General features: G+C 41.7%; 1 protein-coding gene across 1 annotated transcript in view; it reads left to right on the forward strand.

Moving 5' to 3' along the window:
• Positions 1–27,464, forward strand: part of LOC132099259 (NACHT, LRR and PYD domains-containing protein 3-like) — a 117,930-nt gene that overhangs the window by 66,735 nt on the left and 23,731 nt on the right. Inside the window, exons 6-7 of the mRNA XM_059505696.1 lie at positions 9,403–9,537; positions 11,831–11,877. Coding sequence (XP_059361679.1) covers positions 9,403–9,537; positions 11,831–11,877 — 182 coding nt within the window. The remainder of the gene's footprint in view (positions 1–9,402; positions 9,538–11,830; positions 11,878–27,464) is intronic.

Consider the following 27,464-nt stretch of genomic DNA (forward strand, 5'->3'; position numbering starts at 1 on the left):
GCAGCTTGTCTCTGTGTCAGACACGCTCCTCGCTCCAGTCAGAATCACTCCGCTCCGCTCACACTCTGCTCAGCAGCATGTCTCTGTGTCAGACACGCTCCTCGCTCCAGTCAGAATCACTCCGCTCCGCTCACACTCTGCTCAGCAGCATGTCTCTGTGTCAGACGTGCTCCTCGCTCCAGTCAGAATCACTCCGCTCCGCTCACACTCTGCTCAGCAGCATGTCTCTGTGTCAGACGTGCTCCTCGCTCCAGTCAGAATCACTCCGCTCCGCTCACACTCTGCTCGGCAGCTTGTCTCTGTGTCAGACACGCTCCTCGCTCCAGTCAGAATCACACGGCTCCGCTCATACTCTGCTCGGCAGCATGTCTCTGTGGCAGACTCGCTCCTCGCTCCAGTCAGAATAACACCACTCCGCTCACACTCTGCTTGGCAGCATGTCTCAAATGCACGGGGGGAGGGTTGAGCCCAATCAGAACTACGGGAGCCCTGAGTGGAGTTTTATTTTGTTGCGTCCATACAATATTTTTTAGAGTGTGAAATATAAATTCTCACATAATGTAGCCTATTCATAAACAATATATTGAACCATCTCTTTAAGTTTCTCTAAATCCCAAACAGAGACCAGACATCTGTAAAGTATCCATCTATGAACATGTTTTATAGGCTTTTTTAGATTTAGGAATACACGTGTTACAGATGTGACAAAAACACACTTTTGGGAGACATTATATTTTGTAGACTTTATGTGATTTAAAATGCACAAACCAGAAGCACAATATCTGTAGAGAAAGGTTGGCCATTCTCAAAACATAAAATATAAATTTTATTTAAATTTTCGTTTTTGTGTTTCAGAGGAAAAATCAGTTTTAAGACATCTCTCCATTATGGACCGTTCTGAAAGAACAATTTATGCGAACACGTATAAAATCGCAGGTTTATATTAAATTTACATCTATAATTGATAATGAGCCTTAATATATTCTGTGCTCAAGCATGCATTAAGTTTGCCACAAAGCACAGGCAGAAGTAGCCTAATAATTGTGAAAAGGAGACATTTTAATTATTTATTAATAAACAAATGTTTTCTTGTCGGCTGCAAAATGAAATTCACAGTGCTGACTCTCTCCATATGGACACAGATTACATTATGCTTTCGTTTTGAATTGATTAGTTTAAAAGAAATCTCAAGCTTTCTGTAGAGATATTTATCATGTATGTGAGACACCCCAATTTTCAGTTATTTCATTATCAGAAAAAAAATCACGTGATCAAGAGGGCGCCTCCCTGTCATGCATGTGCATTAATAATTTTCGCACAAACACTTGAATATTAATAATAATTCACATTTTGCATATGCATTACAAAGTAAATTATTTTTTTAAATGCAATTATCCAAAATAAAACCAAACAAGATTTATAATGAAGATAAAATATGTAGACAAATAAAAATAAATGCTGCACTTGCACTCAGCATCATGCGCGCCGAGCATATCTTGCACTGATATTTTAAGGAATATTATACAAACCTGTATTTACATGCGACTGTTATTAATTTATTTATTTCAAAAAAAAAATTTTTTACTTAAATTATATGAAAGCAAGTAAAGAAGACTTTAAAATCACTGAAGTTGTCAATTAATGAAGCTCTTTTTTACATCGTGTGAATTTTGTTGATTATAATGAGAGAACGAGTTTATACGTGAAGACGTTTTATTAATCTCTCAATTCTTTAGAGTTTCAATGATTTGGCTAAATCGTGCAGTTTTAATTTATTCGTTTCTTGTTTCAATCAGGCATAAATAATAAATAATAAGACCTCACATTTTACTAAAATAAAGAAAACAATTTATAAAACACGCAAGCCTAGCTCACAATAGGCTACCACTTTTAATGCTCCGATGCAAAGTAAACCAACATTTATTTTGAATAATATAACACATAATTCATATTATATAAATAATACTGCACACTATTTAAATGTGTCAAATCTAAAATATGGTGTAGAGAAAATATAAGCACAGGCTCATTGGATTGACATTTATCTTGCTTGAATTCCTTCTAAGAAACGCACGTCTTCATAAGGACTTAACTATAGGTCTTCACAAAATGCACCCGAGACCCGTCGACCCGGGACCCGTACGGGATCGGGTCTATATTTTAAATGATTAGCCGGGTCTGGGTCTGTGTAACATTGTGTGTAATACCCGTGCGATCAGAGTCATCGGACTCAGAGAACACCCAGCCGTGATCAGACACTGCTTGTGTTTTTTGTAACTTGCAACTGGTAATATGAGGAAAAGGAAAGTGTGAGCCAAATAAAACAAAAGCACTCTCTTTCTCTCTCTCTCTCTCTCTCTCTCTCTCTCTCTCTCTCTCTGTGCATGCTGGGAGTTTTGGGGTGCGTGTGAGTGTTTCACGAGGAAAGGACGATTGTTTTGGGGGGTTTTTCCCACCTATATTTAGCTATTTGTTTTTTTTATGGTTATAAGTTTATGAATGATGGTTTATTTTTCTAAAAATAACATTTGATTTGTTTAGTGAGTGTTTGAGGCGGCACCGGGATGGCGTCTGTGGGGACAGGGTCACAGGAGTCGCTCCGTCATGGTGTGTGCCGGCTCAGGGCGTCACTGTTGAAGACGTGTTGCTTGCAATCGGTGAAAAAGTTGGGTATGAAAATATTACTACAGCATCTAGGATGAATAAAGCAGTGGTGGTTTTTGTCGAGAAAGAAGACATAGTAAATCAGTTGATCAGCGAAGGAATTGTGGTAAGTGGCGATTTTCTTATGATCTCACCGCTTGTTGCTCCGACAACTAGAGTTACGATATCTAATGTGCCGCCTTTTATTCGTAATGACGAAATTGAGAAAGCTTTGTCGCGATATGGAAAAAAGGCAAGTGAGATTAAGATGATCCTGCTAGGGTGTAAAAACGCTGCTCTAAAACACGTTATGTCCTTCAGACGGCAGGTGTTTATGTTCTTAAATGAACCCGAATTGGACATTTCGTTCAGAGTCATGCATGAAGGGAAAGTGTATTTTATTTACGCAAACACTGGTAGTTTGAAGTGTTTTGAGTGCGGGGATATTGGCCACAAACGGCACGCATGTCCACACAAAACCCAGGTTAGTGAAGTGGAAGAATATTCTTGTGATAAATAATGATGATGGAAGGATAAAAAATAAACATTTGAATAAAGAGAAATAACTTGGTTCATTATTACAAGAACAAGTGAAAGGAGCCTTAATGAGAGCAAGAATTTGTTCCATTAAAGACATGGATGCTCCTTCCTCATATTTTTTTAATCTTGAAAAGAAAAGTGTTCAGCAAAAGCACATGTATCATCTTCGGTGGCCTGACGGGGTCATTACCTCTGACCCATTGGAAATAAGGAAACTGGCAGTTATTTTTTTTATATACGGATCTTTATGATGTTGAGACTTGTGATCTTGAATGTGTGTCTGATTTGCTGAGTGATCTACCGAAATTGACAAATGAACAGAAGGAATCCTTGAATGGACAGATTACTTTCCAAGAGATCACTGAGGCAATGAGACAGTTATCAAATGGACGTTCGCCAGGAATTGATGGCTTGCCAGCTGAGTTTTATCAAACATTCTGGAATGTACTTGGAAGTGACTTGTATGAGGTTTTATTGGAAAGTGTAAGGAATAAGTTACTTCCTGTAAGCTGTCGAAGAGCTGTCCTTTCCTTGCTCCCTAAAAAGGGGGATTTGTGCCTTCTAAAGAACTGAAGACCTGTCTCTTTACTGTGCATGGACTATAAAATAATTTCAAAATGTTTAGCAAATAGGTTGAAACATGTTTTTGAAGTATTAGTTCACAGGGATCAAACCTACTGTATTCATAATAGGTCAATTATGGACAATCTTTTTTTGTTAAGAGATGTCATTGAATTTAATCAATTCAATAATGTTGACCTTGGTGTGCTGTCGTTAGACCAAGAGAAGGCTTTCAATAGAGTCAATCATACATATCTTTTTGAGGTTTTGAAAAATTTTGGGTTTGGGAAGAATTTTATATCTTTTGTGAAAAATTGATTGTGAAAAATTGATCGATTGTGAAAGCTGGAGGAGGACTGACTGCACCAATACCTGTGTTAAAAGAGATTAGGCAAGGCTGTACTCTGTCTTGACAATTATATAGACTTGTTATTGAGTCTTTGCTGTGCAGCCTAAGAAGAGATCTCAGTGGAATTAATGTCATGCGTGGAATCTCCATATCAGCTTTGCTGATGATGTTACTGTTTTTATTTCAAATCAAAATGATGTTAATATTTTAACTGAAACAATGAAAAATTATTGAAAGGCATCTTCAGCAAGGGTGAATTGGGGAAAAAGAGAGGGACTTATTATTGGTCAGTGGAAGGGTGGGCAAGGACCTCCAAAACTACCTGGTGGTTTGTTATGGGAAAGAGGTGGGCTGAAAATGCTAGGGTGCTTTTTTGGAAATAAGCAATTTCAGAATAGAAATTGGGAGGGAATGCTAGAAAAGGTGTCTGCCCGATTGTTTAAATGGAAATCGCTATTACCATTGATGTCATACAGAGGAAGAGTTCTGGTTGTGAACAATCTGGCTGCCTCAACTTTATGGCATAGACTCATTGTAATGGAACCACCTGAAGAATTGATTTGCAAAATACAGAGGATGTTTGTGGATTTTTTTTGGAGTGGAGAGCATTGGATTCGAGCGGCAGCACTCTACCTTCCAGTGTACGAGGGAGGTCAAGGTCTGGTGGATGTGCGGAGCAAGATCTGTGCTTTCAGAATACAAGCAACACAGAGGTTCCTGTATTGTAAGGATTTAGCTTGGACTGAGACTGCAAAAACAATTCTACAAAAAGCAGGTGACCTTAAATTAGACAGACATCTGTTTTTAATGGAACTGCATAAAGTGAATCTGTCTGAGATTAGACCCTTTTACCGGTCAATGTTGCACTCTTGGAGAACAGTTTTTAAAGTGCAAAGAGATGATGATGAATCTGGGAGTTGGATACGGGAGGAATGTTTGTTTTTTAACCCAATGATTCAGACAAGACTTTTGTCAGCTGTAAGTGTGCGTGCATGTTTACAAAGACATGGCATTGTGAAGTTGGGGCAACTTTTAAATAATGAGTGATAGGAGTCTGTGGAAACCTTGAGAGAAATGACAGGACTAAAGTCCTTGCGCTTGACGGAAAAGCTGGTGGAAGAAATTGTCAATGCATTACCAAGTGGCTATAGGAAAAACATTGGACAAGGATTCCTGTCAGACACAAGTAATGAACCAGACTTTCCAAAAATAAGATTTTCTGCTGTCGTCGATGAAAGACAAGCGGATGAATCCGCAGGTTCAATTTTGTCTTTTAAAACTCCACAGCTGGACTTGTTTTAAACAACACCAAAGAAAGCCATATCACTTCAGTAAAAGTTTTGCATCAAGTGTTACTCAGAGGACAAAAGATCTCAAGGTGGCCAGTTTTGTTGAAGCCAGAATTTCTTGTAAGAGATAGATGGAGAACTCTGTATAAACCTCCAGTCGAGAAAAGAACAGCGGATCTTCAATGGAGAATAATTCATGGTTCAAAAGCTACGGACAAACATGTGGCACACCTGAACCTAGCAGTAGGGGTTGGATGTAGGTTCTGTGGGGAAGAAGCTAATTTAGAACATTTGTTTTTTAAAATGTAAAAGATTGGAAGGTCTTTTTGATGCTCTTAGTAGATTGTTTCAAGCTTTTGGTGAAGATTTCCCAGAGGAAGTTTATATAGGGTGTTAAAATATAATTTTTCAAAAAGAAGGAAGATGTGTCTGTTAAATTATTTAATAGGAACTGTGAAATTGGCAATATGGAAAACCAGGAAAAATCAATGTTTACAGTTAAATAGTACTAATGTTGAAGTGATGTCTAAGAAATTAGTAGCCGGCAGAATAAAGATATAATTTGCATACTATAGTCTTGTTAATGAGACGGGTTTCAACGATCTGTGGTGTGTTAATGAGGTTTTGCGTGTTGTTTCTGATGGACATCTGTTTTTGGAAATGTAATTTTATTTATTTATTTATTTTCTATATAATGTAAATTGTTGAAGAATTAGTGTTGTTTTAAATAAAGTTTTGTAAACCTCTCTCTCTCTCTCTCTCTCTCTCTCTCTGCCGTTAGAAGCAGAGCGCGGCGCGCAGACTCAAAAGCAAGTGCACGCACGGTATTAATGCTTGCACACTTGACACACTCATATTTAATATATTTTAAATCAGCAACAAAATCTGAGGTGAACTGTCACATGAATGTTTTCAATGACGCTCAAATTACATTAAAAAGCATATTTTAGGTTGATCCAGCTAGCACGCATGTGCAGTCTTGAGTGCATGTCATGTTTATATGGCAACCAGTGAGGGACAAACCGCGCTTTACATTTTCTCCCATTTTTATAATAATATAAATGAACCGTTTAATCTTAAAGTTTTAGGGGTCAGATTCAGACTCTACGCAGAGCAGAGAGCACAGAGATGATAGCAAATAAATAACGTCAGCGGCCATGGCACTGAACAAGCAATCCTTATTATAGTTAAAAAGAGCAAACAGTCGAAGTTATTATGCGAGTTAACTCGAGTCAGAATGTAACGTTACATGTGCACAGTTGCATTTGTCATCCGTCACCGTGACATCAAGTGGACTTTTGAAGCTGAAATAATGAGTGGATTAAGCTTGGACTTGGAATAACCAGAGGAATAACATGGATAACTTTCTTGCCGGAAGATTGTAATGTATCACAGGCAGTCAGGTACAAAGAAGAGAGACTACGGCTCCTTAAATTAGGTCAGACAGAAGTTGTATTTTCCGCAACAAGTTTGACTTGACTTGAGTATTGACTTGAGGTCTGTGTCTTCCCGGCGGGTTCGGGTCCAGCTTTCAAATAATAGACAGGTCCGGGTAGGCATTTCTCGGATCTACACGGTCCGGGTCCAGCTTTTGAAATAATACACGGGTCCGGGTCAGTTCGGTGTAGTACATTACGGGTCTCTTTCGGGTTCGGGCACGAATTTTTATCTGTGAATTTTAATTATTTTAACTAGCCTACAGTGTTTTTTTTTTCATTTTCCCCGACTGCAGTCAAATATAACACATTGGTGAGGCAAAGCTGACGTCTATTTGCGAAAAAAGTGCTTTGATGCGCTTGTTTGAAAACTTGTGATTAAAGCGCCACTCAGTGGTCAAAAGCTGCAAATGCACTTTGCAAATGTGGCGGCTGCGGTAGAACCACCATTTTGGATGGCCACCTACTGTATGATGATTTTCAAGTACTGCTTAAGTTACGATGCTTTTGGGAAACAGACCGTAATATTAAGATCATTCGTACGATCGTTTTTACAAACTTCTTAGGCTTACAAAGCTTTTGGAAAATGCAGCCCAGGCCTCTGTTTACCGTGGTAACAAAGACACACATCAAGATAAGATTGTTTTATAACTCAAAGGAATGTACTCTTGTACTATACAGTCCATCATAATTATATCTATCTCCTTCTAGATATAACCACTTGAGAAATCTAGGGACATGTACCCAATTTTCACCATCTCATACCTTTTCCTCTTATAGTGTTTTGCTTATGTATTGATACAAAATCTTTTAAATTAACATTTTAGAATTGCATACTTTTGTCAACAGAGATCTCAGGTATGCCATGTTTGGTATCTTTCAGTTGCATTTTAATGGTCTAAATTATCATTTTTTATTATATGTAGATACCTATGGAAGATATTAGTGTTACCAGAATCTTTAATAGTTTTCTCATAAACATGCAAAGTCCATATGCAAAACATATGCCTGAGGACAAAGGGTTGTAAACTTTCTTTTAGAAGGTACAATTTCTCATTGGCTCACTTCCCTTCTGAAGGCTGGGACATCCTCACAGTTTAAAAGATTACACGATCAGAATTATACAGAGAAGTTTTCAGATGCAGAAACTCCAGGGCAAGATGCAGAGCTAAGAGTCCTCAAAAACCCAACCTAAGCTTGTGCCAGGCTTTCAGCCTAGTCTTTCCACGTCAAGATCCTCTGACTCAAACTGGTTCTTTTTCATCAACCAACTTCAGCAAAGATCAATTTATGCCTTCAGATTGCATCAAGACTCTCTTTCAGATGAAAAGTATCAAACAACCTTATTAATTGATACATTAAGTATCATTTGCACCTGTGTTTGAACTAAAAACTGATGTTTCCTTCAGGCTGTAGATCTGCTTAAGCTTTAACTCTTTTTCCTATGCCAACTGTATAAGTGTGTGTGTGTGTGTGTGTGTGTGTGTGTGTGTGTGTGTGTGTGTATGTTAGACTAGTTTAAGTGTTTATGTAGTTAATACATTCTTATTTGTATCACACTTGAGGTTGATCATTGTTTGCTCATAACTGGAGTCCCTAATAACATTCTTAGAATTGACAGACAGTAATACTTACAGCACATATTAATATTTATGATTAATTATAACTAGTTATAATTAATTATTCATATTTCCCCTTTGAGCTTATTTGCTACAAAATTTAATTAAACCATTAAAACGGAATCCAGAGAATTAATGGAAAACACTTAAGAAAAATAAGATATTTCATAGGGCCTTAAAAATTTAATTTTTGTTAAACTTTTAATACATTTCTGTTAAATTGTCTATGTTTAATGATTTCTAATAATTAGACATGTTTTTTTATTGTTAAAATTATGTATTTAACCATTAAAACCGATTCTAGAAAAATTAAACGAAAAAAAAAAGAATTTGGGAAAAAATAAAATGGGCCCTACGTAAGGTTTGCTTTTGGGTCCCTTTAGGTGGTTATCTGTGATTTAAGGTTTATCTAAAATCACAGATAACCACTCTGAGTGTTTGGAGGGCTCAAGCGAACTAGGTGTGAAAATACCCTATTAGAAGTTGTGTAAATATACTTAATATAATTAAGCACAAAAATTACTTCAAATCATAATTCAGGAATTAAAAATTTATATTATAAGTATTAAGTATGGTCATTTGCAGCCAGAAGGGATGCTTGAACCAGCCTGACCAGTCAAATGACTGAGAACTAATGCTATGGTCTGAGGATGTACATCATATGAGCTTGTGTGAATAGCATGTTTCTATGCTCCTACCTCCTCAACACATTGCTTGGTCTTCTTTAAAATAGAATAATCAAATTGTCGGTACACAAACAAGCTAATTGCACATAGTCATAAAGTATGTTCTTTCTCTGTTAATATTACACATGTAACCCGACTGAAAAGATCAGAATAACATCAAATATGCACAATACTTTTTATTGAATAATCAGTTCAATACACAAAAGATTACAACACACAATGTGATTTACAGAACAAAAAAATTAATGTGATGTGGACTGTTGCTGTATGTTTTTGTAGGTTGTCTGGCTGTATGGTGACAGAGGAGGGATGTTGTTATGTGTCTTCAGTTCTGACTTCACACCCCTCACACTTGAGGGAGCTGGATCTAAGCTATAATCACCCTGGAGATTCAGAAAAACTGGATAAAATCAAGTATGTCCAGCAGGAAAAGTTTTTAAGTTTTATTGTTTAAACTTTTCAGTGTCTCTGGGTATATGTATATGAGTCTATGAGTTTTTAGAGGATTCAACAATATTTAGAATTTAAAGGCCACTAGTCTGAGGAGTAAAATCTTAACTAAGCTGCTCAGACAAAACAAATGAACAACAAAACAGTACTTTAACTCACCCTCTAACTGACCACAAAACCATAGCAAACAGTGGAAACACAATAAAAATAGCAGCCTCTTCCCTACAGTTTCCATAAAAGGTAGAAACAAACATATTCAAAATGATAACTTATGTTGCAAACATTAACAAATTGTAAACAAAGGAACAAAAAAGCCCAAACTTTGAAGTGGACATCAAATGCCCATTTTCCACAAGTTGGTATGATTCTTTAGTACTACATACTTCATACAGGTGCTTCTCAATAAATAAGAATGTAGAGGAAAAGTTAATTTATTTAATTAATTTAACTCAAATTGTGAAACTCATGTATTAAACTAATTCATTGCACACAGTCTAAATCTTTGGTTCTTTTAATTGTGATGACTTTGGCTCACATTTCACAAAAACCCACCAATTTACGATCTCAACAAATTAGAATATGATAACATGCCAATCAACTAATCAACACAAAACAGCTGCAAAGGTTTCCTGAGCCTTAAAAATGGTCTCTGACATTCATTGACAGCTTTCACAATAGTGTAAGTCACAAAAATGAATTGCCAATAAGCTGGCTGTTCACAGAGTGCTGTATCCAAGCATGTTAACAGAAAGTTGAGTGGAATGAAAAAGTGTGGAAGAAAAAGATGCACAACCAACCGAGAAAACTGCATCCTTATGATGATTGTCAAGCAAACTGGATTCAAGAATTTTAGAGAACTTCACAAGGAATGGACTGAGGCTGGGGTCAAGGCATCTAGAGCCAACACACACAGACGTGTCAGTTTGGCTACAGCTGTCGTATTCCTCTTGTTAAGCCACTCCTGTACCACAGTCAACGTCAGAGGCATCTTACCTGGGTTAAGGAGAGGAAGAAATGGACTGTTGCCATTGGTCCAAAGTCCTTTTTTCAGATGATAGCAAGTTTTGTATATCATTTGGAAACCAAGGTCCTAGAGTCTGGAGGAAGGGTGGAGAAGCTCATAGCCTAAGTTGCTTTAAGTCCAGTGTTAAGTTTCCACAGTCTGTGATGATTTGGGGTGCAATGTCATCTGCTGGTGTCGGTCCATTGTGCTTTTTGAAAACCAAAGTCACTCCACCCGCTTACCAAGAAATCCACCTTCTCAGTGGCTCTGATGTCAGGAGAAAATAAAGACTCTTATGTTTACTTTTAAATCCAACTACAAAACTCCTGCATCTCTTCCTAAGTTTCTGTGTTGCTCGGTCTGTGTGAGTGACTGAATGTGTGCGTGTGAGCTGCAGTGAAGACATTAGTTTAGAACATTTGTGCAATGATCACCTACCAGCCATGTAAAGCTGATTTTATTAATATATTAGAATGAGGACATTATTATTTATGGGCTTGAAAACAAGATGCAAACAATCAGAATATTCTACCTGGTCAAGAGTGCCCAATGTTAAGTGAAAGTCGTGACATTTGCGAAGTATGGTAACCCATACTCGGAATTGGTGCTCTGCATTTAGCCCATCCAAGTGCACACACACAGCAGTGAGAAGTGAACACACCGTGAACACACACCCAGAGCAGTGGGCAGCTATATCCAGAGCCCGGGGAGCAACTGGGGGTTCAGTGCCTTGCTCAAGGGCACTTCAGCCATTGTTGAGGGTGGAAGAGAGCACTGTTCATTCAGTCCCTCCCACCTACAACTCCTGCCAGCACCGAGACTTGAACCTGCGACCTTTGGGTTACAAGTCCAACTCTTTAACCACTCTAACTCTCTTCATAATGCAGAGATCAACTGTCTGCTCCACCTACAGTCAGCAGTTATCCTATGGTATGCAGTATTTAATCAACAGCTGTTTTACTGAATTCTGCTGAGGTGAAATTCAGTGCAGTCCTGTATCAGGATACATATCGTATTGTGACTTTACTGGTGATACACAGTCCTACTAGCAACCATCCCATGTACCCTAGCAACTGCACAGCAACACCCTAGTGGTAAACCACCTGAACATATTATCAACCGCAAATCAACCAAATCACATATCTCAGCAACCACATAGCAACTCCCTAGCAACCACTCTGAGTACATTTTATAGTAACTGCATAGCAACAGCAATTTGTTCACTGACTGAATGTGACTTTGTGTGTTTTCTAGTGTGGATCATGGAGGAGAATCCAGGATTAAAGCAGGACTAAGGAAATGTATGCCTAAACACACAAACACAAACTCTCTCTCTCTCACTCTCTCTCTCTCTCGCTCACACACACACACTGCATCGTGGGGGTCACATGTCAGAATTGTTACATAGCGGGAACCACCCTTTCCTATGATCCTACAGCAGACCTATACAAAATTATGTGACAAAAACTACAAAGCCTGTTTTCCTCACTTCAGATTACAAATATTTCACTACATATTTATAAACCTGATGCAGTGGTTACTTGTGGGTCATTTCAGGTATTGGGTATATCTGGGGTCTTCCAAACACACAACCGGTTTATAGTTAATGTGGGGAATGAGGTACACAATGTACCTTGGTCTGCGGGATTTGCATCGTGAGCTCTGCCCCGCTTAGTGGGTATATAAGGAGGAGCGCAACCAACTTGAACTCAAGTCTTCGCTGAGGCAGGCATGGACGCAAGTGCTGGACATCAACAGAGCTGGAAGAACCCAGAAATAAAAGCACTGGCCCGATCGGGAATCTCCAGTGGTATTCACGATGTGAAGAACACCAAGTGACAAAGAGGTTCCACTTCAAAGCATAGGCATGTCTGGTAGACAAGGCTCTATCTGAAGTGATGGTAGCTACCACCTGAGTTGGCAAGGTACCTAAACCCTCCGTGACCTGTCCAGAACCCACACATGTAGGTTCCAAAGATCAGGACGCGGGTGCCAGAGGGTGCCCCATCTCTGAGAAAGAAGGTCCTTCCTCAGAGGAATTGGCCAGTAAGGGGCTGTTGCGAGGAGTACAAGTTCGAGGAACCAGGTCCGGCCGGGCCATAAAGGCGCAACCATGAGAACCTGCGACTCGTCCTCAGGGAGTAAAACAACTGGCAGTGGGAATTTTCTGGAGAGGCAAACAGGTCTACCTGAGCATCTCCAAAGTTTTCCCAAATCAAATGAACCGACTGGGGGTGGAGTCTCCATTCCCCGGGGCGAGACTGCTTGTCGCCTGCCCGGGATGTGAATGGCACCAAGCGACCTTAGACGCTTCTGACTCCACAAGAGGAGATGGAGAGCAAGTTGCGACATGCGACAGGAACGTAGACCACCCTGACGGTTGATGTACGCTACAGTCGCAGTGTTGTCCGTATGGACCAGAACATGCTTGTCTTTCAGCAGGGCCCGGAAGCGGTGCAGAGCAAGCCGAACTGCTAGCAACTCGAGGTAATTGACATGCCACTGAAGTCGGGGGCCTGTCCAGGAACCAGACACAGTATGCCTGTTGCAAATGGCACCAAATGGCACTTGAGCAATTCAGCAGTGACTGCGCACGCTCGTTCGTAAGCTGCACGAACATGGCGACCGAATCTATTTCCATACCGAGAAAAGAGATCCTCTGCACAGGGTAGAGTTTGCTCTTTTCCCAGTTGACCCGAGGACCCATACGGGCGAGGTGTCTGAGCACCAGATCCCTGTGCTCACACAACCGCGCTCAAGAGTGAGCTACAATCAGCCAGTCATTGAGGTAGTTGAGGATATGACATCTCATTCCCTGAGAGGAGCCAGGGCTCCCTCCGCGACTTTCGTAAAGACACGGGGAGACAGGGCCAACCCGAATGAGAGGACCTTGTACTGAAATGCCTGCCCCTCGAAAGCAAACCGAAGAAACAGTCTGTGTCGAGGAAGAATGAAGACATGAAAGTACGCGTCCTTCAGGTCAATTGCTGCAAACCAAGCCAACGGACGAATGCATTCGAAAATGCACTTGGGTGTTAACATCTTGAACAGAAGTCTGTGAAGAGCTCGGTTCAACGCACTCAAGTCCAGGATTGGCTGTAACCCACCTGTTTTCTTGGGTACTATGAAGTATGGGCTGTAAAAGCCGGACTTCATGTCGGCTGGAGGGACCTTTGCCAGCAGGGTCGCGACCTCCGTGTGCATGACATGAGCATCCTTGCCCACCATCGGCAGGTTTAGGGGCAGAGAAAGGCTGCGCCACCCTTCTGCGGCCATCTCCTTCCTGCGGTGTAACCTTCGTCGCCCGAAGAGTGAGGTCGGTAGCAGTGGGCTCCTCCTGCAAAACCCCTGGGTCAGCACTGCCCCCGTGCAGTTCTTTGAGCACCTTGGCCTTGGCCTGGTAGACCTGAAGGGTGGCCATGGCGTGCAAGGCAGAAGTGCCCTGACCCGCAGCTCTGTAAGCCTTGGCCACAAGCGTGGATGAGAACTTACAGGCCTTGGAGGGAAGCTTGGGACGACCACGCCATGCGGAGGTGCTCAGAGGACACAGTTGCATCACTACAGAATGCTCCACTGGGGCAATCCCAGCATACCCCTTGGCCTCTCCACCATAAAGGGAAGTGAAGCGGAGGAAGCACCAGAATGGTTTCGGGCAGTTAAAGGTGCCTTCCATGAACTGGTCACTTCCTGGTGCACCTCCGGAAAGAATGGAACCAGCGGGGGGTGCTGGTGATCTGCACGAGCAGCCCACAGGAACCAATCATCCAGCCTCAAGCACTCGGGACAGGGTGGAGGATTCCACTCAAGCACGATGCTCTCAGCTGCCTTCAGCTCGGGATCAGACTCGGGCAATGCTGGCATTCCCGAGGGAGGCAACGCAGCCGAATCCTCATCTCCCGAGGACTCAAGCCCGCCTTGTGATGCGCCGATCGACATTAGGTCTTCCTCCCGAGCCCTGAATGAGATGTCAGGAGCCTGAGAGGGTCCAGCAAACCAGAAACTCCGGAAACTCAACTGGCTGCAGCACTTGTGAGGGGGGTGTGGCCCGAGGAGGCTGGCTTGCCGGGAAAGCCCACATGGTAACCCTCAGAACACCCTGGCCACCAGCCGAAATAGCCCTCTTACGAGAAGGGGTGTGGCAGAGGGGACTCTATACCTTTTAAGGTAATCGAGTCTCAATCTTAACACAGAGATGGTCATGTCCCCGCAATAAGAACTTGAGTCATCCACAAACACATTCTCAGCATGCTGAAAGCCCAGACACGTGTACACAGTGATCGTGGCTGTCGCTAGGAGCCTTATATCGACCGCACCCAGAAACACACAGATGGAATGACATCTTTAAAAAGACGCAAACTCAACCCGTTTACTCTTTTAAAGATGGAAAAAGCTCTTTTAGTGGCGCTGAAGCACTCAGGAGAACGCGGGAGCTGAACGCAGGAAACCTAGACGAACTGCTGAATCGTGTTGTCACACCAACACCAGTTGACTCGCTTGAAAACACTCCAGGGTGAAAGCAGCAAGCGATGTGCTCGGCAAAAGCCTTGAGTGCGAGTTGCTTGCGCTGCTCCTTATATACCTGCTCAGCAGGGCGGAGCTCAGGCGAGACCCCATTCGTCATTTTCTTTCTGACGTAACGTAGAGCGTGACAGACTGAAAGGGAACATTTGATAAACATGTCATTTGTAATCTAAATCATTTTTGAAAACTCATATATTAGTAGCTAGTCAGCAAATCAACAAATAACTAAAACTCTTTTATGCTTGTGTTCAAACGAAACAATTTTTCAATTTCAATTTCAATTTAAAATTTATTTGTTTAGCACATTTACAACAGCCCCCAGGCTGACCAAATATTACACATACACGGAAAACAGACCAGAGAAAAATTTAAAACCACCCATTTAAAAATTTAACATATCACAGTAGTCAATACACTAAGGAAAAATAAAAATAATCTCTAAAGGCAGGGTATTCCAGAGTCATGGCCCTGCCACTGCAAATGCACACTCCCCTCTATGCTTTAGTCTGACGCAAAGGACCACCAACAAAGCCTGGTCACAGGATTGTAGGCTTGTAGATGGAGTATAAGGACGAAGAAGTTCAGATAAATAGACAGGAGCTATGTCATGTAGGGATTTATATATGAAGGAGATAATTTTAAAGTCAATTCTCTGACAAATCTGCAACCAGTGAAAGGATCTAAGAATTGGAGTGATGTGTTCATGTTTACGACACTTTAAAAGAAGTCTGGCTGCAGTGTTTTGGATAAGTTGAAACACTACTTTGAGTGTAAAAGAAAAATTCAATAACCCTTCATGACATAAACGTTGTATTCTGTTCATTGAGTTTGTACAGACTCCTAAAGCATGTGCTGGGTTTGGTGGGGGGGTAATTCAGAATGAATGGGGCAAAGTCACGTGACAGGAGGAAATGCCTCCATCACAAGATTGGATATGATTATTACTGATTTACACAATAAATCATTCTGCATTCGCCAATCAGTCTGAATGAAAAAATAATGGTTGTTAATAGGAGGACTAGTTAAAAAGTAAAGATACCATCGGCGAATAGTCTTGTGGGTAGCGATGCCAACATATAGTGCCCTTGTGCTACAGCCATCTTGAGTTTAAATTCCAGCACCAGGACCTTTCCTGATCTCGCCCCCTTCTCATTTCACTTCCTGACAGCTCCATACTTTCCTATTCAAATAAAGGCAAAAATGTCAATTTAAATGAGCAATCACACATACTGTATAGCACCTCAATACCATGGTAAAAATATGACTATATGGCCTCTAGGTATTTGTATGAAAAACAGTAGTCTAAATAAACAAAGGCTATAGCTTAAATAACAAAAAATACTGTTATTGTATTCCATTACTCCTTTAACCCTTTGTGACGAGTCTCTCTTCCTGTTTTTGTCGTCTGGTGTGTTTGGTCTGCAGTTTCATCAGGAGAATGATCTACACCTGTGCTCGGTCATCAGGAGGATGATTACTGATTACACCACCTGTATATAAGCTTAGGCTTGAAGATTGTGAGCGTGCTTCGGAGAGCTCCCGACTTGGGAGCCGTTGTAGCCTTGTCTGCTCCTGGTTGTTTTTCCTGTTCTGTTTGATTACGATTTTTAAAACCTTTCATTTATGTTAATAAATACTCATGCATCCAAACCAACCTAAATTCTTTACTTATTTGTCACGGCTATGAGCCGGTCGTGACAAATATGGGGGCTCGTCCAGCCAGTTGATATTTGATATGAATTAATTTGTAGGTCGTTTGTGTTATTCGGTTAGTATTTTCTAACCGAAAAGATTTGTTCGTAAGAGATAGTTTTTGCTTGTTCGTTTGCGATTTCGTTTAGTGTGATTTATATTTGCAATATTTATCATTTGTTTAAATTAGTTAATTTCGTTAAATTGATGATTAATTCGTTAAGCAAATATTGTGGAGGGTTGTGGTGGTTGGTTTGGCTGCTTTTCGGGAGTTTTTGGTAAGTAGGCCTATTGGCTACTGTTTTTATATTTGAAGAGAATTGTTTTGGAATAGTATTTTCCCTGGGTAGGTTTAGAGGGATATCCTTAACAGGATATCCTGTTTTTTTATTTTTGTTTGTTTTTTTTGTGCGGTGAAAGCAGTTGGAGCATTTGTCTCGGGAACATGTCCGTGTTTGTAATAGTGACTAGTAAATCGGTTGCTATTGCAAGCACTGGTTTATAGTGTGTAAAAACCCGCTGCGAGTAACTGTATGAAGATTAGGGATGAGATTAGGTAGTTTTGATATTAATTAGAGGGAACTGCTTATTCCATGCAATTTCTGTCTCCAAAAATATATAGTCTATATGTATGTTTTTTTTGTGTACATTTAGTAGCCATTTATTGTCATAATGACTTCAAACGTTCAGAAATTTGTTAGCGCGCCATCCGAAAGCTTGTTAAATGAGTTGACTAGAGATCAACTATTAGAACTTGCGGAACACTATGCAATTAATTTAATGAATCAAGATAAACGTGTAAAAGATCAGGTTAAAACCTTGGTAAAGACAGAGTTAATAGAACGTGGTATTCTAAAATCATCAGAAGACTCCTTAACTTTTGTCGGTGCTACATCAACAGAGTCTCATTTAACATTTGAACAACAAAAGCAATTGCTGTTAATTCAAACAGACATGAAAGAAAAGTTATTAGAGGAGCAAAATCGCATTGAACGTTCTAAAATTGAATTACAGCGGCAACAACTTGAACTCGAACGTTATCGTTTAGATTTAATACGCGATGGTAAGCTTCCTTTGACAGGAGAGTTAAAACGTGACTCAAGTTTGTGCGAGTTTGACACTGTAAGAAATATGAAGTTGATGCCTAAGTTTGATGAAAGAGAGATTGAGTGTTTTTTTTTTACTCTTTGAATGGGTGGCTGATGCAAAAGATTGGCCAGATAAAGAGCGAACGCTAATGCTGCAGTCTGTATTCACGGGTAGGGCCCAAGAAGCCTATTCTTCCCTTAATCTGGTAGATTCTACGGATTATCAAGCAGTAAAAGCAGCAGTATTGAGGGCTTATGAATTAGTTCCAGAGGCGTACAGACAGAGATTTAGGTCCGGGAAGAAAAGTGAGAATCAGACATATGTTGATTTTGTACACGATATTTCGGTCTGTTTTAATCGCTGGTGTGTAGCTTCTGAGGTAAAAACACTGGACGATCTAAGAGAATTAATGGTGCTTGAACAATTCAAGATTTCCATTCCAGATCGTATTTCAACCTACATTACTGAGCGTAAACCTGACACTGCGTATGAGGCAGCTGTCATGGCTGATGAATTTTCTTTGTCTCATAAAACTGGTTTCGGTTACCGATCGGGCGAAGAACATTTTAAAAAAGAACCGTGGCAAAGTTCGAATAAACTTTTCCAGGTTTTTGCATGAATCACCCAACGACCAGTTGTATAGATCTACTGAAAATGACAGAGCAAATATGTGTAATTATTGTCGTGAGTATGGTCATTGGAAGAATGAATGCCTGTTATTGAAAGCAAAAACTGACAATTCAAAAGTGAAATCTAAATCTTACTCTCCTGTAAAACCTGTGGCGTTAGCTGTGACTGATTCAATGTATGTGCAGGAAAATTGCTCGCCATGTGTTTCAGCATTTACTCCTTTCATCACAAAAGGGTCTGTTAGATTGGTAAATTCCACGCAAACCGTACCAGTAAATATTCTACGCGATACAGGATCAGCAGAAACATTTGTCTTCGAGTCTGCGCTGCCTTTTTCAGCTGCTTCCTATACTGGGAGTAATGTGCTGATCAAGGGCATTGGACTGAATGTTATGTCTGTGCCACTTCATAAAGTTATTTTGCAATCTGTGTTGGTCCAGGGAGAAGTGGAAGTGGCTGTTTGTTCCTGCTTGCCTGTGGAAGGAGTAGATGTAATTCTGGGCAATGACTTAGCCGGTGATCGTGTCTGGAAGAATAATTCACCACATCTTGTTGTTACACCAGGTCCGATGATCTTGAAATCAGATGGTGATGAGAATTTGACCTGTCCGCCTAATGTATTACCTTCTTGTGTGATGGAACTGAGAAGGTGGTGAGTAAATCTTTGGAAATCCCTTTAATTTTGTCAGTGTCATGTGATGAATTGATTGAAAAACAAAAAACTGCCATATCTCTTGTTGAACTGTTTGACCGAGTTGTCTCATATGACACCTTTGAAAATCTTTCATCTGGGTATTATCTGGATGAGGGGTTGCCCATTCGGAAATGGGTGCCACAGGGAGAGTTTGCGATTGGTGACCCTTTGGTACAAATTGTGATTCCACAGTCTCTCCGGCAGTCAGTACTACAGACTGCACATGATATATCTGGCCACATGGGAGTGAAAAAAACATACAAGTTACTTCAGGGACGTTTTTTTTGGCCAAAATTAAAACGTGAGGTGTCTAAATACATTAAATCTTGTCATACATGCCAGCTTACTGGGAAACCAAATCAATCCTTGAAACCTGCTCCACTTTATCCAATTCCAGCTATTGGTAAACCGTTTGAGCATCTCATTATAGATTGTGTCGGCCCATTGCCTAGGTCAAAAGCAGGCAGTGAATACTTGCTTACAATCATGTGCCAAGTATCTAGATATCCTGCTGCTTATCCTTTACGTTCGATAACCACAAAGTTAGTTTTAAAGGCACTTACACAGTTTATTTCAGTATTTGGAATACCACGAATTATTCAATCTGATCAGGGAAGTAATTTTACTTCCAATTTGTTTGGTCAAGTGTTGAAACAACTTCATATTCAGCATAATCTCTCCAGTGCTTATCACGCCCAGAGTCAGGGAGCACTCGAGAGATTTCATCAAACATTAAAATCTCTTTTGAGGTCTTATTGTGTACATATGGGTAAGGACTGGGAAACTGGTCTACCTTGGTTAATGATGGCAGCTCGGGAAGCTGCGCAAGTCCAAACAACCTTGTTTTTGGACATGATGTGCGAAGTCCGTTGGCTGTGTTATCTGCTGACTGGGAAAAGTCGGATCCGCCGAGAAATGTTTTGTCATATGTCAGTGATTTTCGTAGACGAATTTATGAGGCGAACAAATTGGCAAAGTCGTCTTTGCACAAATCTCAAGGTCGAATGAAACAACTTTTTGATCGTCGAACAGAGTTGCGTTCGTTTCAGCCAGGTGACCAGGTATTAGTGTTATTGCCCGTTGTTGGATCACCGTTTCAGGCTAGGTTTGTTGGACCATATACTGTTGCTCGGCAGCTTTCTGATCTAAATTATCTGATTGATACGCCCGATCAAAAAAAAAAAAGACGAGATTGTGTCACGTAAACTTGTTAAAGCCTTATTATGCTTGTAGGGACTCCGCTGACCTTTTGACAAATGAAGATAAAGTCGGTGTGCCTATTAAACCTGTTATGCTTGCAGGTTTAGCTGTTAATGACCCTGTTGAATTGGTGACACCAATGACAACATCTCCGGTGGTTGGGGAAGATGAAATCTATCCAGGAGATTGTGTTCTTCAGGCTCGTCTTAAAAATTCGCAGGCATTGAGTTCTCTCCACTCTCGGCTTGATCATCTAACAAATGTACAGCGCACTGATTTGCTTAATTTAACTACGGAATATGTTTCGTTGTTTCTGATACTCCTACTTGTACAGATTTAATAGAGCATAACATTGATTAGGGAGATGCAACTCCAATTCGTCAGCGTTATTATAGAGTATCGGCGAATAAGAAAAAACATTTGGATGCTGAAATCAAGTACATGTTGGAAAATGACATTGCTGACTCTTCTTTTTCTAGTTGGGCATCGCCATCTTTGTTAGTGAGTAAATCTGATGGCTCGTTTAGATTCTGTACGGACTACCGAAAGGTAAATGCCATGCGTAGAGAATGTAACGGCTGATGCTTTGTCCCGTGTTCACATGGTTTAAATGTTTTAGTTTGTATTTTCTCTGATTTGTCTCTGTTTCTTTCTTAATTTTGCTTCCTATCAGGTTGCTGAAAGATTGAGACGGGTCTGGGTAGATCTACAGACTGAACGAAATTTTGCTACTTGGACAAATTGAATTATGGGAGTTGTTTAATACCATTCGCTCTCCTTTTTTTTTAGGGGGGGGGGTGTGTGACGAGTCTCTCTTCCTGCTTTTGTCGTCTGGTGTGTTTGGTCTGCAGTTTCATCAGGAGAATGATCTACACCTGTGCTCGGTCATCAGGAGGATGATTACTGATTACACCACCTGTATATAAGCTTAGGCTTGAAGATTGTGAGCGCGCTTCGGAGAGCTCCCGACTTGGGAGCCGTTGTAGCCTTGTCTGCTCCTGGTTGTTTTTCTGTTCTGTTTGATTATGATTTTTAAAACCTTTCATTTATGTTAATAAATAATCATGCATCCAAACCAACCTAAATCCTTTACTTATTTGTCACGGCTATGAGCCGGTCATGACACCTTAAAGACCTAGAACATTTTTGGGGCGCCTGACACACCTGCAGTTTTCTTTGTTTTTCAGAACTATTCTAGCAGTCAGCATCAAGTGTCATATATCATTATAAACAGGAGAACTTGAAATTTAAGTCTAACTAATTTAAAGTCCCAACTAACCTCTTGTTTTCTCTAAGAATGAATGAAATTACAGAATTTTAAGAAAAACGCTAGCTATAAATGGGTGTTTTCTTTTACTGTGTACTCAAACAGAAACTACTACAATTCAGATATAAATATATTTTCAATCTAACTTTTCAATCTAAATATATTTTCAAACCATGCAGCAAGAAGTAAAAGAACAATAGAACAATACTCAAACTCAAGAACAATACAAAGTGTAAATGATTCACAAACTACACACAAAATGAGTGAGAAATATTCAGAGTGCTATAAGGACTTTGTGGTCATGCTACAAATGAGTCATCCTAACAAGAAAAAGTAGTAGAATAACAACTTAAAGTGTCAATATTTTCTAAGAAACAAAAAACAAGCTAGTGCAGAGATACAGGCATAATACACATAATAATTAGTTCCCTTTCAGTCAGTGACTCTCGGCGTCACGTCAGTGACCAACGAAAATGGGATAACGCTTCGATAGACAAATCTACTTGGAGTGTAAACTAAACGAGCCAATGCACATTGGCATACACTACCCCCTGTCGTGTTGCAAGCGGGCAATTCCCCTGTGCGGCTTAGCACTAATTGAACATTTCCCTAAGAGCAAATTTCTCTAAAAGTGCTTAACGGTTGCGTCTTTGTAAAAACGACGGATCGTCCTTATAAGGATGCCGTTTCACCCTTGCGTTTCTGGGTGCGGTCGTTACCTGGCAACGGGTGATGGTCACGATTGCTGCCTCACGTGTGTCTGGGCATCGAGCACGCTGAGGTGGCCTTTGTGGATGGGTCATGTTCCCACTGCAGGAAGATGACCGTCTCTGAGTTGCGAACCAGGCTCTGCTACCTTCAGGGGGGCGGAGTCCCGTTGCAGCTGCCGCAATCTGGGGCTCGTTCTGGCGGCCAACAGATGATAACCACTTCCAGCAGTAACGCGGGTGGTTTGAGGACTACAGTGGTCATCTGGTGAAGGCACCTCTCCCTCCCCTGGAGGAGGTCCAGGGTGAGTATCCAGAAATCTCGATGAGAGCGGTTTTCTCTATCTCTGGGTCTCAGGAGGGCACAGAGAGTTGGGGACGGCCAAGCACCGGACCTCACTCATCCTCCTCCTTCGCCAGATGGCAGCAGCGGGCGGTTCGAGAGCGTCAACAAAGGCCCTACTCACGCACCCTCTGCCAATCCGTAGAACCAAGTGAGCCCTGCACCCCACACTCACACCACACTCCGGCCTGCTCACAAGCTGCCTGAGTTGGGTCCCTGGGTTCCACCTCGCTGCCCCACCGTGGGTACGGCAGTGGTCCCACTAGTCCCGCTTGTATGGTTTTTAAGCGCCTGGTCAGTGCTACCCAGCCCATATCGCTGGCTTATACGGACCATCAGCCTCGGCTATGCGATTCAGTTTACCCGGCGTCTCCCCCAAGTTCAGTGGTATCCGATTTACTAGAGCCAGTCCCTCCAGTCGATATGAGGACAGGGTTTTACAGCCCTTACTTCATTGTACCCAAGAAAAGGGGGTGGGTTATGTCCGATCCTGGATCTGCGAGTTTTGAATCGGGCCCTTAATCGGCTACCATTTAAGATGTTGACGCAGAAACACATTTTCGGGTGGGTCCGTCCCCAAGATTTGTTTGCAGTGATCGACCTGAAGGATATGTTCTTTCATGTATCCATCCTTCCACACCACAGACCTTTTCCGTGGTTTGCGTTCGTAGGAAGGGCATATCAGTACAAGGTCCGGGCTGTCCCTGTCTCCCCGTGTCTTCACGAAAGTCACGGAGGCGGCTCTTGTTCCCCTCAGAGAGCAGGGTACTCGCATTCTCAGCTATCTAGACAATTGGCTGATACTAGGAACTTGAGGAACGTGAGGAACGTGAGGAACGTGCACGGTCGGTGCTAGCCTGCTTGAATACGTTCAAGGGGAGGACAGCGGATCCCACTGAAACTTTTTCAGAGGCTCCTGGGGCATATGGCTGCCGCAGCGGCACTTACACCGCTCAGCCTGCTACATATGAGACCGCTCCAGCACTTGCTTTATGGCTGAGTCCCGAGGTGGGCGTGGAAGCACGGCACTCACCGGGTCCAAGTTACACCAGCCTGTCGCCAAGCCCTCACCCCGTGGTCTGATCTTGCGTTTCTCTGGGTAAGGGTGCCCCTAGAGCAGATCTCCAGGCATGCTGTGGTTTACACGGATGCCTCCATCACCGGCTGGGGGGTCACGTACGATGGGCATACAGTCTCAGGGGTTTGGACGGGCCCGCAGCTGCATTGGCACATCAATTGCCTAGAGTTGTTAACAGTGCGTCTTGCTTTGAACCGTCTCAAAGGTGACTCACAAGGCAAGCACGTGCTGGTCCGAATGTACAACACAGCGACCGTGGCGTACATCAACCGACAAGGTGGTCTGCACTCCTGTTGCATGTCACAACTCGCCTGCCACCTTCTCCTTTGGAGCCGGAAGTTTCTGAGGTCACTTCGTGCCATTCACATTCCGGGCCTGCTCAACCGTACAGCCGATGAGCTGTCTCCCGGGAGAATGGCGACTCCATCCCCTGACGATCTAGCTGTTTTGGAGACGGTTCGGAGCCGCACAGGTATGTAAAACTCTGCTCCTGCTTGCACTGGCCTCCTTCAAAAGGGTAGTGGGACCTGCATGCATTTTCGGTCGACGATTCGTGCCTAGAGTTTGGGCCAGCTGACTCCCAGGTAATCCTGAGACCCCGGCCTGGCTACGTGCCCAAGGTTCCCACTACACCCTTCAAAGACCAAGTGATGAACCTGCAAGCTCTGCCCCTGGAGGAGGTAGACCCAGCCCTGGCTTTGCTCTGTCCCGTCCGAGCATTGAGATGCTACGTGGACTGCGTGGACACAAAACGCTTCAGGACCTCAGACCAGCTCTCTGTCTGTTAAGGAGGCCGGCGGAAGGGGAATGCCATCTCTAAGCAGAGGATGGCCCACTGGATTGTGGATGCCATAACCCTGGCTTATCAGGCCCAGGGTGTGCCCTGCCCGTTCAGGTTGCGAGTTCACTCAACTAGAAGTGTTGCATCCTCCTGGGCGCTGGCTCGTGGCGCCTCACTGACAGATATTTGTAGAGCTGCAGGCTGGGCGACCCCTAAAATGTTTGCTAGGTTCTATAACCTTCATGTAGAGCTGGTATCCTCCTGTGTTCTCACCTAAAACGGGTAGTGGCACTGAGAGGCCCCGGTTAGTGTCGGCTTGCTAAATCTGCTCCAGAGTGTCCGCACTGTAGACCCTGTTGAGATCCTCCATCCCCCTAGGCAGCTGGACGCGCCAAGCCTTCATGATGAATCCGTGAGAACCATGGAAGGCTGGATACCATATTGAGACCTAAGCGGTACTTGTATGTGTATAGTCCACGGTATAGCCTTGGAGCCGTGTTTCCCTGGCAGACTTCTGCCTTCCCAAGGGGGTTTTAATCACCTTAAATTTCTCCATATACACCTAAACAGATGCTATATGTGTATTTGCTCCCGAGACCTCCTTCGGGAAGGATGGGGCTTCCGCAGCGTCCCTGTTCCAAGCGAAATGGTTACGTTTTCCCAGTGTTATCCAATCTCACCCAGTGAGGTAGTGCTTTGAAAATGGTGAGTGGAACTACTTGTACCGAGCCCCGGCCTACACCTAATAGGGGCGCAGGTGGCTCACACAGGGCACTTAGACCATTTTCGTCGGTCACCACATTGCATTTAAATATTTAATTGCCATCATTAACCATGCACACAATTCAGCAACTAATCACATGCTTCCACAATAATACATCAGCTAACCAACCCACTTCAAATAATTAAGTGAAAATAATAAGCAAAATCTTTTCTTTTTTTCTTCTGGTTATTCACCATTTAAAAAACAATATCATGCCTGAACTTCTTTCATTGATTGCAGGTGTGTTAACCCTGTTGGAGTATGGCAGTGTGAATTGGCATTTAGGTGCTTTGGAAAAGAAAACAAAAAACAGTAAAAAAATTTTTTGGAGAGCTTGTGGGTCTTGAGTTTATTTTATCAGACTCGTGATTGAATAACGCAGCTAAGCAAATATTTTTGTTGACCACGGAGTTATTGTTGGCGGCGAGTTTATTTCTGTACTTCCCCTCGCATTAGCATCTAAGAGGGTTACTTTATCGAATGTTCCCCAGTTCGTGAGTGCTGGTATTTTAACTCAGGTCATGTCCCATCATGGAAAACTGATGTGGCTAATTAAATAAATCCCGATAAGTACTGAATCCCCTCTTTTGAAACATATCATCTCATTATTGTCACTTAAGTTTCGTATTTTGAAACATGTCATCTCATTATTGTCACTTAAGTTTCGTATTGATGACGCAGAGTATGTTACTTTTTGTCACAACTGCAAGAACAAAGTATTTTGGGTGTTGGAAAGCGGGACATCTAATTAAAAACTGTCTCGATAAATTGAAAGTAGGGGAAAGTACTGGGGAAAGTGATAGCAATATTGAAAGCAATATTGCTCCATGCGCAGTTGAACCTGAGCTGCTGGCCTTGAGGCCGTTAGGTGAGAGCGGGCTGAGGCGGAGTCTGTGGCTGGGAATGAGTCTCCTGGTAGTAGACCGAATGCTGCCGGCCTGGTTGAGATTATCTCAACCGGGGCGGTTCAAGACCCTTCAGGAACGGGACAGACCGCTGCTAACAATGGTATTGAGAATTCAGTTAATGGAGGGCAGTTTTAAGGAAAAAAAGATGAAAAAAAACTAGGTGGTACTTTAGAAAACTCTGTTCTGACTGTATTGCAGAATGTTTGCGAGATGGATTGTGTTGATTAGGAAATAGGACAGAATTTGTTTAAAGTGCCTCAAAAAAAGCAAAAAAGGAGAAGTATCATGAAATAAAATCACCCTTAAAAAATTACTCTCAATTTAGTGAGGATCATGAGACAGAAAGTGACCGTGATTCTGATTCTAGTTTGGCACTCTCCCAGAGCGATTTTTCTGCTCGTAGTTATGATGTTGATATCATAAAGCTGTTCCTCAGAGCGCCAAAAAATAAGAGAGGTGTTAATGTTCTGGATTATCAAACAGTTTGTTGAAAAGACAAAAAGCCAAGTAGCTGAGGATTCCTTTATCAATAAAGAAGTATACCGTTTGAGGAAAATTGTAAGGAACTTAGGCAAAGTCTTAAACGATAATGTTTAAAAAACAAAGGGGTTATTTTTTTAACAATGTGATGGTTTTTCAAGGTCTGTATTTATTTTTGTTGTTTTTTCTTATGAGTGAATTATGCCTGGCTACCTTGAATGTGAATGGTGCCAGGGACATTAGAAAAAGAGCATTGTTAAAGGAGATAATTAAACAGAAAAACATTGATGTAATTTTTTTGCAAGAAACACACAGTGATGGGCAAAATGCTACTGAATTGGAAAGGGAGTTTGAAGGCATCTCTGTATTGAGTCATAATACTTCAACAAGTGCAGGGGTTGCCATTTTGTTCACAAGAGGTTTCAGTCCAATTTCTTATGATTATGCATATGTGAGAGCTGTGTTTAAGAATTATACTTTTGTTTTTATGCATATTTATGCTCCAACATCTACAGTCGAGAGGATACTGTTTTTAGACACATTATGTTGTACTTTGCAGAATGTTTCTTCTGAGTAGTTTTTATTTTTAGCTGGTGATTTTAATTGTATGGAGGATGCTCTGGACAGAAATCATATTGAACCTCATATGCCTTCTAGGGAACGACTTGCTCACATAATTAAGAAATATGATTTGTGTGATATCTGGAGACAATTAAATGGTAATGAAAGACAATA

This window comes from Carassius carassius, chromosome 22 (genome assembly GCF_963082965.1).
Source record: "Carassius carassius chromosome 22, fCarCar2.1, whole genome shotgun sequence".
NCBI classification, from domain to species: domain Eukaryota; kingdom Metazoa; phylum Chordata; class Actinopteri; order Cypriniformes; family Cyprinidae; genus Carassius; species Carassius carassius.